Source organism: Astatotilapia calliptera, chromosome 1 (genome assembly GCF_964374335.1).
Source record: "Astatotilapia calliptera chromosome 1, fAstCal68.1, whole genome shotgun sequence".
In the NCBI taxonomy this organism is placed as follows: Eukaryota; Metazoa; Chordata; class Actinopteri; order Cichliformes; family Cichlidae; genus Astatotilapia; species Astatotilapia calliptera.
This window is the reverse complement of record NC_137422.1, coordinates 27433412-27447254: the sequence shown is the minus strand read 5'-3', so window position 1 is coordinate 27447254 and position 13843 is coordinate 27433412. Positions and strand designations below refer to the sequence as shown.

At 38.8% G+C, this 13843-nt stretch overlaps 1 protein-coding gene across 3 annotated transcripts in view; it reads left to right on the top strand.

Annotated features, from left to right (window-relative positions):
* The window catches only part of LOC113024318 (frizzled-3-like), a 32599-nt gene that overhangs the window by 7927 nt on the left and 10829 nt on the right, over positions 1 to 13843 (top strand). For all 3 annotated transcript variants that reach the window (XM_026171282.2, XM_080303299.1, XM_080303306.1), the window contains 2 exons: positions 13001 to 13197; positions 13513 to 13815. In XM_026171282.2, coding sequence (XP_026027067.2) covers positions 13001 to 13197; positions 13513 to 13815 — 500 coding nt within the window. The remainder of the gene's footprint in view (positions 1 to 13000; positions 13198 to 13512; positions 13816 to 13843) is intronic.

The following is a 13843-nucleotide window of genomic DNA, read 5'->3' as shown; positions in this document are numbered from 1 at the left end:
TTATAACCTAGTTCAGGAGGGCAGCCAGTTTGAAATGATCTAATGCTTATATACATGCATCCATGTGGGGTTAAATTCCCATTTTACACCTTTATCATGATACCCTAAACTCAGATGTGGTGAGCAAACATTTGGGCGCATGTGTGCTGCAGAGGTAGTTTAATCCGTTGAGGTCACCAAAAGAACTGGAGGTAGAAGAAAGGGATAAAGGGTTAAAGAAGAAAATATGTGGGGCAGTAGAGCAGAAAGAGAATGTCAGAAACTAAATGGAGGGAAATTCTGACAGAGTGACAGGTTGTGTAAAGACTTTAGACTCTACTGTCTCCGCTGTTTGTGTTTCTCTCACCATGGGGTCCTGTCGTTCAAAATAAGACTGCTCTGTTTAAGAACGACCACACTGGGGCTACCAGGTCCCTGCAACAGAAAGTGTGTGTGTGCATGCCAAATCTAGTGAGTTGGAGGCTTGTTGTGCTTAAGTGTGAGCTGTTTTTTTGTTTTGTTTTTTAAACTTTGTGCATATGTGAATACGAAAGAGGGAATTAGTTGTTATAGAAGTGCGTTTGTGAGCATGTGATGGGTTGGTTGAGTTTGTGCTATGCCGTGTGTGTTAGTGTGTGCATGTTCAGAGCATTTGAAGAGGCTTATTACCCTATTCACTCCCCAAGAGAGAGACAGGTCCTCATTCAGTTTAAAAGTTCCTGTTTGTTTCAATTGAACACTTGATTATGTTGCTTGTTCTGACAGTCTATTGAAGCCACCAGCCTAAATGAAGCAATCATTTATTTATGTGCAGAACAAAGGCACTGCCTGGCCCTGTTTTTTGGCACAATGTTCCCATCTACATAGCTTCCACTATGCTTATTCACCCTCACAATGCCTCACAATGCTTTGTAAAGAAAGATTTAAGGAGAGATTGGAGAGATTTTCCCGTTTCTCAAACGCTGCTCTGTACCCTGCTGTAAATATAGTAAAACAGATTTTTGCAATGAAAATAAGAACCATAATTGTTTGAATTCCCTAACCTAATAACATTGTCTGTGTGTTACACCAATAATGCTGTTTTAAAATGAAGCTGAAAAAGTTTTAAAGTATCAGGCAAGAAAAAAAAAAAAGAAAACCGTATTGCCTAACAATTATCATTCTCTTTTTAAAGGACTTCTATCACCTTTACCATAAGGTTTTACATTTTTATAATGATTTTGTCCTTTTAATAAAAATAAAAAAGGCAATGGTGTAATCTGTAATAAGCTAAAACATATAAAATCATTTTTCCCCTTAAATCCATCTTTCTCCCCCTTTCTTTCGATGTTTATGACAACCATCTGTTGTTTCTTCCAGACCTTCCAGATGATTATGTAATATCAGCTTTGGGGTACTTGCATGGTTTGTTAATCCATCACCTCCACTGCATGTATGCCTCAGTGCACATCATCCTATTTCTGTGTGTGGGTTCTGTACTGAGGTCTATCAGTTCAGTTGACATGTTTCCCTTGGAAACACATTAATATAGGTTATCCATGTCTTATGGACTTAATCTGAATGCATGACCCAGCTACAGAACTGTGTGTGGAAATGTGTGTGTGCAACTAGCGAGAGATATTTAACCCAGCTTCACACTAACATACACACATACACAAACACACCAGCATTGATCCCTTTCTCACGCAAAGCCACTCAACACAAGGCAGCTCTAGTGTTTTCAGCTCACTGCAGGTCAGCATTAAAAGCTCTAGCGCTACTAATTGTGCACTTATGTGAGCCACATTCAGCTCTCAATCCTCCAAAAATAGCTCTCTTATACATAAAATATATACAGGATTATTGAATAGTTTTGTAACTATAAAGAACAACTGAACTGCTTTTCAGACATTCTACCATGTTTTGTCATAAAAAGTACGCTTGTGTGTATTGCTGCCTATAGAACTACCAACCTACAAAAAATTGTAGCCTTTTTTTATGCGCACTTTTTAAAAACTGAATGGTATAAAATAATTTTTAAAAAAGCATGTTCTAAGATCACATACTAATGCTAACAAGCAATAACTTGCACTTCGCTTCTGTTTGCTGTATTTTCAACCTCAAAATTCCACTCAATCTGATACCAAGTTAATCCCTCTTCCGCTCCTTCTTCTCATTTTTCCAGGATCTTTTAGAGGTCAGCGTCTTTTACATTGCTGTATCACTTGTAATCAATATACCTGTGCTGTGATCATTATTGTTTTTTCTGCTTCTATGTGGTGTTCTCATGTACATTTTTTTTTAATTAATTAAAAAAATGCACTGAAAACAATAGTAAACAGAACAAATGAAGGCAGTGAACAAAGAAACAATGGTTTTTCCTCTGGCGTGGTAGTTTAAAATAAACACAGGGCGTTCATGAAACAGGATATTAACAGAGGTTTTTATGTAGTTATGTGATTTAATTGCACTCTGAGGAATGCTCATACAGATGCCTCATAATGAAAATAATTTATTACACTAAACATGAACTTCAAAATGTCCATCCGCTTCCGCTTATCCTTTTCAGGGTCGCGGGGGGTGCTGGAGCCTATCCCAGCTGTCATAGGGCGAGAGGCAGGGTACACCCTGGACAGGTCGCCAGTCTGTCGCAGGGCTAACACATAGGGACAGACAACCATTCACACCCACATTCACACTCACACCTAGTGGCAATTTGGATTATCCAATTAACCTATCCCCACAAGTTGCATGTCTTTGGACTGTGGGAGGAAGCCGGAGTACCCGGAGAGAACCCATGGAAACACGGGAAGAACATGCAAACTCCACACAGAAAGATCCCGGCCTGATGGTGGAATTGAACTCAGGACCTTCTTGCTGTGCGGCAACAGTGCTAACCACCGTGCCACCGTGCTGCCTTCAAAATGTATTGTTTTAAATATATACACTTATATAAATATATTATTCAAATGTATATGTTCTGCAAAATATCAAAGATTATCCAGATGCTAGAAATTTATTTTTTTCTCATACTCAAAACATAGATGCAAGTTGTAGCAGATGGATGCACAGGCGGCTTAGATGGTGTTAGGACATGTGTGGGTGATCTTCTTCAGCTCCATTGTCACACTCTTGGCTCCCCACCTACATCTCTATCATTTCATTTGACCCTCTCTCCTACGCTTCTCAGTTTCTTTTGTTCTCACTTTCACACTTTCTCTGTGTCGCTCCTCGTGCGAGCGTTGCTATACTTTCTGGATGGTTCGCCGATCGAAAGAGTCCTGCCACAATGTGAGTGTGGGTGAACGTGTGTTTGCATTATCTGCAATGAGACATGGTCTTGTGAGAGTCTCTACATCACCTGTTGCCATGGTAGTTAAATAGGCAGAGAAGGAAAGGGAGGAATGGAGGGAGCCAGGCAGGCAGAGGAAGGGAGCAGAGGGAAATTAGATGAGTGCATGCTCTAAAATAAACTGAGGGGAAGGACTGCAAATAACAGGGAAAAGGGAGGAAATTGGAGATTCATACTTGTAGCTAAGTCATTTGGTTGAACAATACAAATTGCCCTGGAGTGCTATTTGTCTTTGAAGATTGGACGAGTCATCGGAAGTCTTAAAAATCTGTGATGTTTACAGTCAGAGCAGTGTAATCACTGAGAAACATGGTGTAGCTGCGTCTCTCCACCCACACTAATGAAACAGCAGTTGCCGGTAATATAATGCATAAGGCAAAGACAACCCATAATTTTCTCTTTCTCCAGTCAGCCATGTCTGCCTTTGCTAGACATCACTGAAGAAAGATGTAATTTCAAGTAATTTTAGACTGTCATAGATAATTTAATGGATCTCTTCTTAGCATAGGTAATACCAGTAACCCTTTCCAACAGCTGATTATATGAAAGATGTGTCTACTCCTTTTTCTTCTTCTCAGTTTGTCTTGCAAGAAATTTGTTCACCATGTTCAGAAAGAGACAGTGTTGTGTTTTGTCTCATCTAATTTGTTGTAAGTGAGATGGGAATTTGCTATAAGTTTACAGTAGGAAAAGCTGTGGATAAAGAAATTGAGCAAAACATGACTGTTTCTGTTAATATAAATATACAGAAACAGCCATATATATATTTTATATATATATATGGCTATAATATAAATATGAATATAACATTTAAAGATTGTTGAGGTTTTAAGTGGATAGAAAATGCTTAAATCCATGTTCATTGATTGCGCCGACATATCTTGTGCAAGGCATAAATAATTTAGCACCTTTTCCTGCACATTACAATAAAATGTTAGCAGGTTGATTGAAAAGAAATCAAGGAATGTGCACCACTGGATTATTCACACAGAGGAGATATTAGATGTTTATAGTTTGGTTAAATAGTTTTTGTTGAACATAAAATGAAGGGGGGTGGGGGAGTCGATGAATGCTGATGTTGGAAGAGTAAAAAAGGAAAAGGAGAGGTAGAGGTGGACAAGTGCGTGTCAGCATAATTGCAGGGAGTAAATGGGAGGCAAGAAAAATAAGAGATGAATACGGGAGAAAGAAGATGGGAGGAGAGGAGGAGGGGAAGTGAACGTGAAGGGGAATGCCATTTGCGGCTTTGTCTGGTCCTCCCGAGCGAACGACGGATAGACATGGATAAACGAACAACTGAATGAAAAGAGGAGAGGGTGTGAGAGAACGCTGCCCCTTCTTTAACTGTCTTTTCAGAGATTAGGGAGGAGAGCATCACAGTGTGTGCAGTTCATCTATTCATGGCCAACGCCTGCGTCTCTCACAAGCATGTGAAAGAAGAGAGGGAGCAGGGACTTAGCCGCAGAGAGACTGTGTGTGTGGATTTCTTTATGAACGCATTAATCACGCGTACATTTTTATCAGATAGCTATGGGATTAATTCTGTCTGGTAAAAGTGGAGAAAAACTAGGCGTCAGTAAGAAAACAGGAGGTGAGCTGATACAAGGAGAGGGAGTATGTAGTCTACGTGACTGTGAACTGCAATAATGCACTTCTCTTGCACAATAGAGCAAGAGAGACAGTGTGATTGGCTTTAATGTATGGGAGCATTAAAGGAGAATGCTGTTAACAGTCTTGAGTATGTGGAGGGATCAAGTGGCAGGAAGAGAGGCTGACGCAAACAGGAGCTTTTTAGTTCCCGCAGTAAGCAGGAGAGAAATACACGATTTAGTTCTCATAGCTTAGTGGAGTGGGGATGTTGCAGGGATGTTATGTTTAAGATGGCTAATGGAAGTAGAGCCGATGTGGTCTGACAGCAATTTGTGCTGCAGGGCCTGCCTGGCTCATTTGAGAGTGAGTTGTGTGTGAGACAGAGATTGGAAGAGAGGAAGGAAAAGAAATCCAGAGCGTGTGATGGTGATGTGTCCAGATGGGCTTTGCTAAGGTTTAGTAGGCAAAAGCTTGATTTGTCTTCTCTAAATTCCCTCTCGTGCATCAGAGGTGAAAGAAGTCATATCTTCTAGCAGTGCATCAAAAGATCAGCATTTTAGTACTGTTAATTTACAGGCAGATTGAGGTGGCTTTATAGAGAAAGTGCGTATAAAAATGACACATTAGTAAAACATATAATCTACAAGTTTCTTAGAGAATTTATTACTAAATGTAAAAATGCATTAATATTAGATATTTCTGGGTTTAACAGCCGTGTAACCAATTTTTTGCCATCACGATTAATATCTAAAAGCTTGTTATTGAGCATTATGTATCCCAATATAACTATTCTGTGGTGAGGGCGGGGGGAAAAACAAAACTCTTTGTGTAAGCTAAGAACTAAATTAATTATTGTGCATTTGTTAGTCACGCATGTCAGAAGGTTAAATTAGACCCTATATAAAAGTATAGGGTATTTGGGGGGAGGGGTTAGAAAAAAGCATTACTTGCCAGTTCAGAAGCCATTTCATTGGAGGCTTTTGCTCACCAGCCTGTCACCTTGATTTGACCACAACACAAAGCTGGTGACAGTTTCAGGAAGTGTGCGTGTGTTCGTCTGGGCTTCTCACACTCTAAACACTCTTTCCAATCCATTTGACTCCCTAATCCACCGAGAAACCGCCGCTCTTTTTCCCATTCCACTTTTTTTTTCTTTTCCCTCTACCCCTCCCTCAACAGTTGACGAAGTGTCTGAGTTTCTGCAAAGTTGGCTAACTGGATTTTCTACAAAATCCACATACGCACACACACATAGACTGGCTAAACTGACTACTCAAAGATATTAGAGATTCAAAAACCAAATGTTCATATTTGGATATGAATCCTGTTTCCTGTTAACTGTTCTTGGCTGCTTTGGAGGGGGAGAGGAAAAGTAAGGAAAAAAAGGGAGTTGGGCAACGAAAACAAATTTAATTAGTTGAATGGCCAGTTGGGAATATTGGACGGCAAGGGTGTTAACTCGTTTGTAATGAGTTGTGGTAAGGCCAGCTTTATTGACATTATGGTAGAACAATGTTAAGATATTTGAAAAATGTAAGGGCACAAAGCAGCTCACCATCTGATTGTGTATCATTCACAAAAGACATGTTAGTGTGTCATAAGGAAAATAAATGAGAAAAACGGAAATATGTAATGGCTCTAAATTTTTGACCATGGACCATAAGCTTCATATTTCAGTAGCCTAAGGCAGAAGTTTATATAATGTATATATAACACATTGTCACCATTTTATTGAGCTTTCTTGCCGTGCATTCACCAGGTAAGCCCCTTTTCCTTCCCAAGGGACATGATTGGTTGGTGAGCGTGAGGAAGGAAGTGCTTTGATCAGCTATAAAGATTCCAGTTTCCCTTCAATCCTATATTTTTTCCTACTTTTTGATTTTGCACTTTTGTCTTTTTTTTTCTTTCACTTACATCTTTAAATTAGTTTTTGCTGTCGATCTGCTGTTTACCAAAAGTATTGCCTGCATTAGGTGAAGGTTTATCACATGCCTCTTTCTTTCTCTCAGTTTTTCCTTTTTCTTTCTTTCTTTTTTCTTTCCGAAGCTTTTTTAGTCTCCTTTCATTTCTTTCCCTCTCCCTCCCCCGGCTTTCTTTTGAGAGAGGGAGTAAAGAGAAAGAAACTTAATCCCTCTATTGAAAAAGAGGTGGACCAGTCAGGGGCCTTTTTTCTTTTCTTACTTTGCTCAAAAACCCACTCTGGTTCTCATTCTTTTCTTTGTGAATACTCAAAGTTGCCTGTCCTGAGCACTTGCTCACACACATGTGATTTTTTTTTTTTTTTTTTCAATTGATTTTCCCCACCATTGTCTGTTTTTGATGGATGGCTAAATTCTGCATGTTGTTCTTACTGTTAAGACTGTAATGTACAGTTTAAATTAAAAATATTGTTATATTTGATTTTAGGGACTTTAAACTATACCAGTGGGGGTGCCACAAATTCAGAAAGCATAAGTTTCCCATGCACAGCCATTGGTTCAGCGGCACTCATGCTGCACTAAGGGCTATGATGAAAGCCAAATTTGTGAATGTTAAAATGTTTCTCACAAATACAGATACTCTGTAACTGAGGTCAAACCAGCATTCATACCATTTTAAAGCTGTGTGGGGGAGATGTCAAATTGAAGTATTGCATGATGGATGGGGTTCTGGAATTATGTTTGGTGACCATTTGATAACTGTAGACTTTTTTTAAGCTATACGCTTTGTTCAACTATGTTCTTTACTGGACACAGTAATTTTTTATAACCTACATTAGCCTTGATTATTCATTACAATATTTTAAATTCATCTAGTGACTGCTGTGTCAGGTTTTTTTTAAAAACCTTTAGGGACTGAGCATAAAATGTTTTTGCACATCTCCAGTTATAATTCACAAGTGTTCAAGTGTGATCTGATCTTCATGTAATTCACAAATATAGAAGACACAGTCTGAAATTGTTTTATTACTTTAGTTAATCAAAGTTAATTGAAAATCAAGTACATAAACATTAATTTCCTGTTTTTGGTTTGTTTTTTTTTGTTTGTTTGTTTGTTTTTTCCCTCACATTGAGGGCTGGAAAGAAAGTCAATACTTAAATGTATCTGCTCTTTTCATAAAAAGGGTGTCTTGATCACAACGTTTAAAGAAGCAGCATTGTGAGGTTACATAACAATTAAAAAAAAAAAAAAGAAAATATCAGGAAATATTTTTAAATACCTGGATGTTAATAAACCCTAGCAAAGGACAAACTGCAAATAGCAAACTGCAGGAGCGTTGCTTCCAAATGAGGTTACCCTAAGGTGACAGAAAAACACCTGCATTGACATCTACAGAAACCTTTGTTCCTGTTGTCTATAAGAAAAGACACTGAATAATGGGATTGATTTTAATGGAAAGACAGCATAAAGGAAATGACTGCTATCCCACAAAGCAAACCAAAGAAGTAGAACTGAAATGCGCAGTGCTGTGCTTGGAGGAAAAAATCCAATGCACATTATGAACAACACCTCCTGCTGACAGTGAAGCATTATGAAAGGAGTGTCAAGGTCAGAGTCTAAAGGAACAGCAATTTAAAATTGTATCCAGACGTTTTACAGGGGAGAGTCAGGGCACCAGTGTATGATGTGTATGACAGTGTATGAAGCTTAGGAGAGATTGTGTGATGCAAAAAAAACAATTATTCAAAGTACACAACTAAATCGACACAATGATTGACAAAGATAATTAATATTATCTTTTCTACCCAGGCTAAAGCAATGACCTAAAACCAATTACGATGCTGCTGGATGACCTAAATAGTGCAGCTTAATTGAGACATGATGAACTAAAACAGTTTTGTGGGGGAGGAATGATTCAAAATTCCTCTTGCTTGTTGTCTGTGAAGCAGCTACAGGGAACATTTTGTTTTTGTATCTTGTACTGTGTGTGTCTTTGTCCCTGTGTGAGTGGCTGTTAAATGAGTTTGTCACATTATGTTTTCTGTAATTGTGGCTCAGTTATCTAAGGTCGGACTGCATTTTAGAATCCATTCGGAAATGGTGGTAATGCCAGAGTTTTCACAAATTTGTTTTCCAGTAGGTGTGCTACTAAGGATTGACATATAGCTGCCATTTAAGGATATAAAAACAAAATGAAAGGAAACATATAAAATATATATATATAGAAAAAATAGATTAAAAAAGGACACCACAAACTCTTTAGATTTTTAAATGACGTCAGCATTTTTCCAGCAGCTGCAGACAGCAGTCTGTTGCACAGAGTGCTTGCTCACTCGTGGATGATATGTTTGTATGCATTAAATTGCATATTTCCCAGCAAATTTACTTGGGCAGAAACATGGCAGTAGTTTAAATAATCTGCTTTTCTAAAGTATTGGACTGCAACTGTTAGTTTATTTGTGATATCTCAATAACTTAGCTAACTGGGATATGTAATGGATAAGACTATATGCTGGTATACTGCAGATTTCAATGGAGGTGCATTGTACATTTACTTTGTTTTTCGTGTTTTTTTTTTTTTTTTAAAGGTAGGTACCTGTTTTCTTAATAGTGTGACTTTATTCTTGCTTCATCATCCTTCCACTATAGACTAAAATAAATAAAACAATGCAGGAAGCAGATTCACTGCAATGGTTGTATCCTCTTTTCCCCACCCTACTCATTCTTCCACATCTTTCCATGTCTTAATAGGCTGTCCTCTCCCCCAAGGCAGATTTGTGGGCTATTCTACTTTCCTTTCCCTGTTCCTCCATCACAACTGACACACAAAATGCCAAGCAATTCACTCAAGTTGCCCACCATGGAAGGCTGATTGCCATCCCCCTTCTCTCTTGCTGGGTGGCACAGTTAGACCACTTAATATCAATATTCTCTTTGTGGTAGGAGATGTGGGGGCAATTGCCCTGACTGCCAAAATAGTTGTGCACACACACACGCTGACTTTTTCAGGCACGCAAGCCTAGCATAAGCACACACACTGGAAACGCAATAAGTGGGACATAGGCTAAATACAAGAACACTGACACATACACACAAGTGCACATGTAAACCTACACGCACTGGCAAAATGGGCAGAATGGGGACATGTAGAAAAGGAGTTGCACACACATTTGCTGTAGAGTTAGTATGAGGAGAAGAAAGCCTCCAGTCGCCCATGCAGTCAGACACACTCATGCAGAAAGCAGATACTCGTTGTCTAAGTGTGGCCTTAGGCTCGCTGAGTGAGGTGGGAGTTGAAACTGAGGACCAGAACACTTTCAGATTTTATTTGGGTTTTTTTTTTTAATGGCTTGGAAAGAATTATACTGCACTTTACTGAAAGAGTGCACCAGTACAGAAACGGAGAACGCAAATGGTGAAGTGATACATTCAAGTAAATTTAAAAATTCATTTGAGGAATTTACAACGTACTTGGAGTCACATCACAGAACACTTATCATAAACATTCAAATTAGCAGTGATATTTGTGGCAGTGAGCCACAGTACCATATGAGCCGAATCAAATCCTGAACTGTTTTTTGCAGTCGCTACATCTCCAACTGCAGAAGTGAGGGAGAGGTTTTAAGCTGCTGACAGTTACAGCTTGTCTTGTTTGTCTGTCTTCTATATTAAGCATGAATAGATGTTTTGCTACATTAATAAGGATACCTGTTAACACTGTCATTATTATCAGTTAACATCGGAGATAGCATTAGATGGCGTTAAAGAATTTTAGAAGAGTGTCAGTCCATTATATCACTATCTCAAATAACATCTTATTTCTGAGTAAAATCCTTGCAGTGAACATGACTCATGTCAGACACTTGAAACTCTTCAGTTTCAGCTGGCACCACCTGAACATATGTACTGTGGGGTTTTTTTGGGGGGGGGGTTGTTTGTTTTTAAACGCAGTACAAAAAAGAAATTGAACGCTCTCACACAGTCATTAAACTTCATATCCTCCTTTTAAGGCCTAGAAATTTTTGCAGGCAAAGTTACCACTTGCAAGTTGCAAATACAAGTGTGTGTGTGTGTGTGTGTGTGTGTGTGTGTGTGTGTGTGTGTGTGTGTGTGTGTGTGTGTGTGTGTGTGTGTGTGTGTGTGTGTGTCTTTTTACGACATCTCAATGTAGACGATGCAAGTGTGTGTCATAATTATTTTTGTAAATTGTATATTAATCCGTTTGATTGCTGTAAACACAAAACTGCTGAAGTGATACTCATGCGCTGTCTAATATCACACAGCTGAGGCATGGTACCCCTCCCAGGCAGGTGAAATTGGTGCAATCTCCCTCTGGCTGAATGTTCATGCACTTTGACTCCAACAGTTTCAAGAGATGCCTGCTGATCCTGTGATCATGTTTTTGGCTTTCTTGGAGATTTTTCTTTTTACACAAAGAATTACTGTATCTTAAATTGTCTGCCAGGTTCTAATTATTTGCACCTAACCCTTTTATTCCAGTGTGGCGAACTTAAAAGTGTGATAAATACTTTTTTTTCATTTTAGAATAAGAACATCTCCTAATAGTTCTGCCTTCAGTCTGATGTGTAGTTTGGTAGATGCAATTTGTATACAAATCTGTCTATAATTTATTGATTAATCCTGGTAACATCATACAATGTCCTTAGCAGAGGAAATAAACAGCACAACTAAAATCCAGTTCCTATATTTCCACTGGCTGGACATATTTGATTGGTTAGATATTTAGCCGAGCCTTCACTCTGGACTTCCCCATCATGTCTTGAGGTTTGCACACTATTCAAACAGAAGTGTGTGCTCCTGTATGGCTCCTGAATCATCTTAGAAAACACTGAAGAGGCAAGATTATGTGAGAATTTCTTAAATATTATTACAGCCAAATAAAAGGATCATTTTTCTAGATCAGTTTTCATACCATTGGGCACAATGCATGCTGCTCATTAAATAGATTTTTTTTTAAAAAGAAAAGGAAAAAGAAGCATTGGTTGCAAAATTCATGAAGTTGAGTGGTGGCGTGTGCACACACTCACATTTGTCTTTGTGCAATACGCAAAACTGTGTCACACGTCTCATGCACCACTGCATCCATTTACTGGTGGAACATCTCCAGTGTGCAGATCTAGAACACGGCAATTGAGAACGATCAAAACATACTCGTAAGGCCTGACCTCACACAGAAATGAGCATAAAGCACACACTCGCATTTACTGGTGCATGGATATTTTCACAAATGCTCCCTATATGAGGATGCACTGTAGTTGTTATGATAAGCAATCAATGTAAATTTACTGTTTTGTGTCACACAAACACATTTTTTCCTTTACGCATATGCACAATGCAGTGTTATGTGCTGTCAAGCAAGTGTCAAGCACAATGTTATTAAAACTTGAGTGCATCTGTGAAATAGTATTAAGTGCACAAGTTATAATGTGATTGTTTTAATATGCAAGTAATAAGTAAGTAAGTATGAGTTAAATTTTCCTTGTAATTTGTTTTGAGATCTTCTAACAGCACCATGAAGGTCAAAAGTCATCCTTAAACCGTTAAGTCTGTCCCTACAGGGAACAGGGTATATAATCTCCCATGTGTGAAAAGCCCTGCTGTTTGTTTGCTCATTTTACTGACAAATGGCTGTAGCTCCAGCCTTCAGTAGTCTGCCTTTGCTGTCCCCAACTTCAAAGAGATCTGTGGTAATATGATTGCAGCTGTACATATTTCATAAGCCTCTAACTGCTGATGAAATACTGAGTAGTAGTGTAAGTTGCATCTGAAAGATTATTTGCTATCCTTCTCGCTTTCCCTCCATGCCCTTTGATATCTATTTCTGGCTAAATATGAGCCTTCTCGTGTGTGCTGCCGATAGCATTTAACGTCCTGAGCCTGTGTGTAAATGTATATTTATAAGACACTGCATGTGTGTTAGGATCATCCACATACACGTCATGTTTAATAACAAGCTTTTCATGCTGATTAACACTGACTTTAGTGTTGAATACCAGCAGCACGAAATGTCAGTGTTTAGAGGTATTGCTCTGAGAGTAGGATATCACTTATCATTTACTTTGCACAGTCAGTGTTTTTATGTCATAGAGCTTTGCATAGATAAAAATATTGGTGTCAACATTTTATTTATGCATTTTTTGTTCTTTTTCTCCTCCAAAGCCTTTTCATCCAATGGTAAACCTGGTGTGCAGTGCTGATCTGAGGATGTTCCTGTGTGCACTATACGCTCCAGTCTGCACTGTGTACGGCCACGTTTCCATGCCATGCCGATCCCTTTGCCAGCGGGCCAAGGATGAGTGCCACAAACTCATGGAAATTTTTGGCGTAGCCTGGCCAGATGATATGGAGTGCAGCAGGTATGAATCTGCTATATTTAAAAAAAAAAAAAAAAAAAAAAATTAATTTAGCTTTATTGTCATTTTAGACTTGCTGAGATGAGGTACATCTGACTGAAACTTATGCTTGATCTATAGTCCTGCATTAAGTCTACAGCATATAGGCTACAGGGTACAGGTTTAGAGCAATGTCATAACCTAGATAACTCTATGTAGTGATTTCTTACCTTGATGTAGATTATAATATTTTTCCTGAAACTGCTGTGTTGATGTAGCCGTAAGGTCATTGTGGAGGCTGTTGTCTTTATATAATTTCTTTTACTTTTTTGGGGGCAGGTTCCCAGATTGTGACGAGCCCTATCCTCGTCTAGAGGACCTGCTAACAGGCTCTGAACCCACTGACCAATCATCAATGACCGTCCAAAGAGATTATGGTTTCTGGTGCCCCAGAGAGCTCAAGGTCGACCCAGACCTGGGTTACACTTTTATGGGCAGGAAGGACTGTTCTGCCCCATGCCCCTCAATGTTCTTCAACCAGCAGGAGCTCACCTTCATCCGATACTTCATTGGAGTTGTTTCCATTGTTTGTCTGTCTGCAACACTCTTCACCTTCCTGACATTCCTGATTGATGTTACAAGGTTTGAAAAGCTGAATGTAACTTCTTTG